Here is a 4,961-nt window from a genome sequence, read left to right as displayed (position 1 = left end):
CAGCAGCCCCGCGGGAGAAAGACTGGGCTGTCTACCCCATAAACGGTTGCAGTCTCGGAAACCCAACAGGGGTCTCTGAGTCAGCATTGGCCGGATGGCAGTGAGTTTGAATTTGTAGCATTTCCCAGACTGCGCCTCCTCTTTCTCCCCAGGAGCAGTTAGTGGATTTGAACCACCAACCTGCCCTTCTGGTTAGCAGCTGAACCTCACACCACTGTACTCCCCCCAAACAAACCAGGAGACAGACTCACTGCCATCAGGCCGACTGCGGCATCATGTAGAGCTGCCCTGTGTGATGGCGTCCTGCCCCATCCCACCCCCTCCTTGACTGCTGCTACTGGATTAACTCACCGTGGGGAAGACTGGTGCCGCGGGCTGTGAGGGAGCAGACTGCCACCCTTCCTGTGTCCTCTCTGCTGCTGCCTCCTGGGGAGAGGAGCAGGAGGGAGGATGGGAAAGGTCACACACAGACTGGAGACCCTGGGCCTGGGCATTCGTGTGCAGGATCTGGACCAGAGGAATGAGAGAGGAGGTCCTTGAGGAAGCTAGAAGGCCAAAGCTCTCCCCACCCCTCCCTCTCTCACACTTTCCCTGTCTCACTCACACATACACACACGCACACACACACACACACACACACACACACACACGCAGAAGGCTTCCCTTTGAGGAAACCAGAAGGCAGCAGCTCCCTCTCTCTGTCTCTCTCTTATCCTCCATAGATACATATGGTACCGTGTACGTAGATATATTGGGGTAGGAGCAAGGATGCAATGACAACATCAGAACAGTTTGGGGGGGGGCACGCACCCACCACAGCCGCAGGGTGTCAGGCGCACAGCGGCCCTCTGGCGGGCCTCCGAGGCCAGGGGACTTCATGGGAGCAGACGAGCAGCTGGTGGGCTTGAACTAACAACCTTAGGGTTAGCCCTCTCCACATAACCCACTGCACCACCAGGGCGCCTCTGACCGCTAGCGAGAGAAGTTAAAACACAAAGACACCTTCCAAGACATGGGCAGGCTGCTTACTAAATGCCAAGGCCCTAAAGTGACCCGGAGTTGGTGCGCCACTCTTCAGTAAGTACACAACTTGCTCGGGCATTTTGCACCGTGAGCTTTTCGATGTACTGACATTGTAGATTTTTAGGTTTTGGTATGTTTTGAACCCTGTTTTAAAGGAAATGTCAAAACGCCCTGGTTCTTACCTAACACAGCAAACCACAGATGGCAGCCTTGTGCCTCGATCTTGGAATTGTACAGAAAGAAACGGGTGAGAAAAAGGCAGAGTGGTTTGGCCCCCTTCCGGCATGACTGGGAGTCCTTTTCTGGGGGCAGGTACCATGGTTCCCCCTCCCCACCCCACTCCCACTGCCACCACCACCAGCACCCAGCTGTCCATTTCACTCTCGCTCCCTCACTCTGCCCCTGAGTGTGATCAGGGCTTCGTTCTGGGGCTCACCCATCTCCTAGCAGTCTCTGCCATGTGGTGAAACCTTGGGATGGAGCAGGAGCTGAGTGTAGCAGTGCCCCATAAGTAGACTAGCCCAGAGTCCACTCCCACAGCTGTGTCCCACGGCTGTGCGAAAGGATTGGAATCCAGCCCAGGCCTGAGGCTCACGGCTGGGTCTGGGAAGTAAGCAGTCTGCAGCCCTCTAGCTGGTGATGGATTGACACAACCTCGAGTGGTGAGTGAGGTGGCACCGGAGGAAAAGCACTGGTCTGCTAACCACAAGGTTGGCAGCTCAAACCCACCAGCCACCGCGAGGGAGAAAGAGGAGGCTGTGAGCAACTCCATGGCAGTTGGATCAGCAGTGACCACTATGAAAGCCCCCAGACCTTCCGGTGTCCGGTTCTGGAAGGCTCGGGAACCGGAGTCCATTGGGGAGCCTTTTCCGTTTGGCTTAACTGGTTTAAGGCAGCCATAGTTAAGACAGCAGGAATGAACGTCTGTTCGGGTGTGGGGGGTGTAAATGCCACCTCCCATTTGACCCCCGCACTTCAAACGTCTTCTCACGCCCTCTCCTGAGTTGCTGGAAAGAGGTGATCTTGCAGAGGGCAAGCAGCGTGTAGAGAACTTGACGCCGCAGAACTGGGCATTTCAGAGTCGCATCCATCCCCAGCCCTTTATTGATGAAAATCCTCCATTGTCAGGGCTGCTCCCAGGGATGAAGGGGCGCATTCTTCACCGGGGAGCTCGGGGCAGCGTGGGGTCAGCTCTCTGGCCCCGCACAAACTGTGGCCTATTCATGGGGAAGGGGGGTGGGGCGAGAGCAGGGGCACAATGGCGGCTCCTGAAATGCCACTTTGTCTAGACGCCGGAACACGGGCCGCGCCCCCGCCAGCTCTTCCTTGGGAGTGGCATGCCCGCTGCGGCTGAGCCGAGCCTCCCGGTTTTTTGCAGCGATTACAACAACATCAAGGCCGCCTACGAGGCCATGAAGCACGTCGCCTGCTTGATCAACGAGCGGAAGCGGAAGCTGGAGAGCATCGACAAGATCGCCCGCTGGCAGGTGTCCATCGTGGGCTGGGAGGTACGTGCATGCGTGCTCGCCCCTGCACCTCTGCACCCCCCTCCCCCGCCGTGAACGCGCTGGTTGTGGCCCACACTGTATAGACTCGGCTCTGGCGAGCGTTGTGAACCACGTTGTTGTTGGATCATCAACCACTGTCGTCCCCCGTCCTCCCCGCCCCATGCCCAGACGGACAGTTGACTCGGCGAGTGCCCCCTCTCGGGCTCCAGCCCGGGCAGCATTTAAAAAGCAGGAGTGTGTAGGGCTTTGCGAGCCGTGGTGGCGCTGTGGGTTAGGCATTGCACTGCTAACTACAAGCCCACCAGCTGCTCTGAGGGAGAAAGACCAGGCTGCCTGCTCCTATAAAGACCCACCGCCTTGAGGCTCTGAGGCCATGACCTATGGGGCTGTGAGTTGGAATTGACTTAATATTAGTGGCTGGGGCAGGTGGGGGCTTGTTTTGTATTGTTTGGCCTTCTTGGTTTTAAGCTAGTTACTACTCTAGGGTCCTGCTCTGTCTGTACCTGATTCTGAAAACAAAGTATATTTGGAACTATGTTTCTGGTTAAGCGCTGAGCTGCTCACAGCAAGGTTGGAAGTTCAAACACACGAGTTGCTTCTAGGGAGAAAGATGAGGCTGTCTGCTCCCATAAAGATCCTCAGCCCTGGAAACCCTACACAGATAGGGTTTGAAGGGAGTTGGAATCAACTCAGTAGTGGTGGGTGTTTGGGGTGGGTGGGTTGGCTGGGTGGCTGGTTGGTTGATCAGTTTTTGATTACTTCAGGGAGCTGATCTTCACCTAACACAGCAAAAATACTCCAAACTCATTGCCATCAAGTTCATCTGGCTTGTGAGGGAAGGGTAAAAACTGCCTCTGTGGGCTTCTGAGACTAACTCTTTGGTGGGGTAGAAAGCCATATCCCTCTCTTCGAATGGTGGTTTCGAACTGCTGACCTTGCAGACCACAGCCACTATGCCAGCAGGACTCAGGACACAGAAATGTGTTTATTTAGAGCTATGCTCCGTGCGCTAAAGCTGCCTCTTCCTCCTGGCTCAGCTGGAGCTGGCTCTGTGTAAAGCCTTCCTGGCGCCTCCCCTGCTCCCCTCCTCTACAGAGGCTGCATGGGGTGATTGACCAGAAGCTGAGGTGTGACATGGCCGTGAGGGGCAGGAGCGGGAGCTCCTATAGGCCTGAGAAGCCCAAAGGAAACTACGTAGGGCAGGGGACTGGTGGGTGTCCCCTCCCCTCCTCATAGAGCCCCAGCGGGGCCAGCACTGGCAGAACACGTGTGTGTGTCTTGTCTTTCCAGGGTTTGGACATCTTGGACCGGAGTTCGGAATTGATCCATTCAGGCGAGCTGACGAAAATCACGCAGCAGGGCAAGAGCCAGCAGCGGACCTTCTTCCTATTCGACCACCAGCTCGTGTCCTGCAGGAAGGACCTGCTGCGCAGGGACGTGCTCTACTACAAAGGCCGCACCGACATGGACGCCATGGTGCTCGTCGACCTGCCCGACGGCCGCGACCGCGACTTCAACCTCAGCGTCAAGAACGCCTTCAAGCTCGTCAGCCGGGCCACCGACGAGGCCCACCTCTTCTGTGCCAAGAAGCACGAGGACAAGGTGCGCTGGCTGCAGGCGTGTGCCGACGAGCGGCGGCGGGTGCAGGAGGACCAGGAGATGGGTGAGCATGCCACTGGGACACAGTGCTGTGAGCCCTTGGTCCTACACACACACACACACATACACACACACACACACACACACACACACACACTCAGAGCTTGCCTAGTGATGGGGGCTGCAGGCATGTACTGATGTGAGGGTATGGGTGCAGCGGGGCCAGGAGATGAGTGAGCACTGGGGCGGGGCGTAGTGGAGCCCAGGCTCCCCAGCACTGCACACACACACAAGAATGAAAAGAGGAAATTCTAAATGCACCTCCATGCACCTTGGCTCTCTGACCCAGTCCTGTTGGGCCACCAGCTTGTGTCCGGCAAGAAGGACCTACTGCACAGGGACATCAGGGACAGGCTCTCATAACGTGTACTTTATTCGGTGTGTGCCTCCTGCCACATCCCTCGCTCCACACTGGCGCCTGTGACTCGGAGACTGATTTTCACACACACGCACACGCACACACACACACAGTTACAGGCGAGGAAGGTGAGGCTGAGAGAGAGAGACGGTCCACCTCTACCCCGGCCGTGAGAATAGCCGGTGACAGGTCTCGCCATCAGGTGCCATCCGGTCAGTTCTGAGTCACAGCGACCCTGACCAGCCCATACAACTAAGCCTAGTGGGTTTGTTGTTGGCAGTTGCTGTGGAGTTGGTTCCAACTCTTAGCGACCCAGCACACGACAGAGCGACGCAGCGCCCACCCAGGCCCGCACCAGCCTCACGATTGTTTTATGCTTGAGCCACTGGGGCAGCCCCTGTGCCGGTCCATCT

General features: G+C 57.0%; 1 protein-coding gene across 1 annotated transcript in view; it reads left to right on the top strand.

Annotated features, from left to right (window-relative positions):
* Nucleotides 1-4,961, top strand: part of SPATA13 (spermatogenesis associated 13) — a gene marked incomplete at its 5' end in the record, with an annotated part of 81,670 nt that overhangs the window by 71,195 nt on the left and 5,514 nt on the right. The window contains 2 exons of the mRNA XM_045293986.1: nucleotides 2,402-2,531; nucleotides 3,822-4,194. Of these exons, the coding sequence (XP_045149921.1) occupies nucleotides 2,402-2,531; nucleotides 3,822-4,194 (503 nt within the window). The remainder of the gene's footprint in view (nucleotides 1-2,401; nucleotides 2,532-3,821; nucleotides 4,195-4,961) is intronic.

Source organism: Echinops telfairi, unplaced genomic scaffold, assembly GCF_000313985.2.
Source record: "Echinops telfairi isolate 266 unplaced genomic scaffold, ASM31398v2 ScPeMD7_2565;HRSCAF=3150, whole genome shotgun sequence".
In the NCBI taxonomy this organism is placed as follows: domain Eukaryota; kingdom Metazoa; phylum Chordata; class Mammalia; order Afrosoricida; family Tenrecidae; genus Echinops; species Echinops telfairi.
The sequence above is the reverse complement of the archived record's forward strand: the minus strand, read 5'-3'. Positions and strand labels throughout refer to the sequence as shown.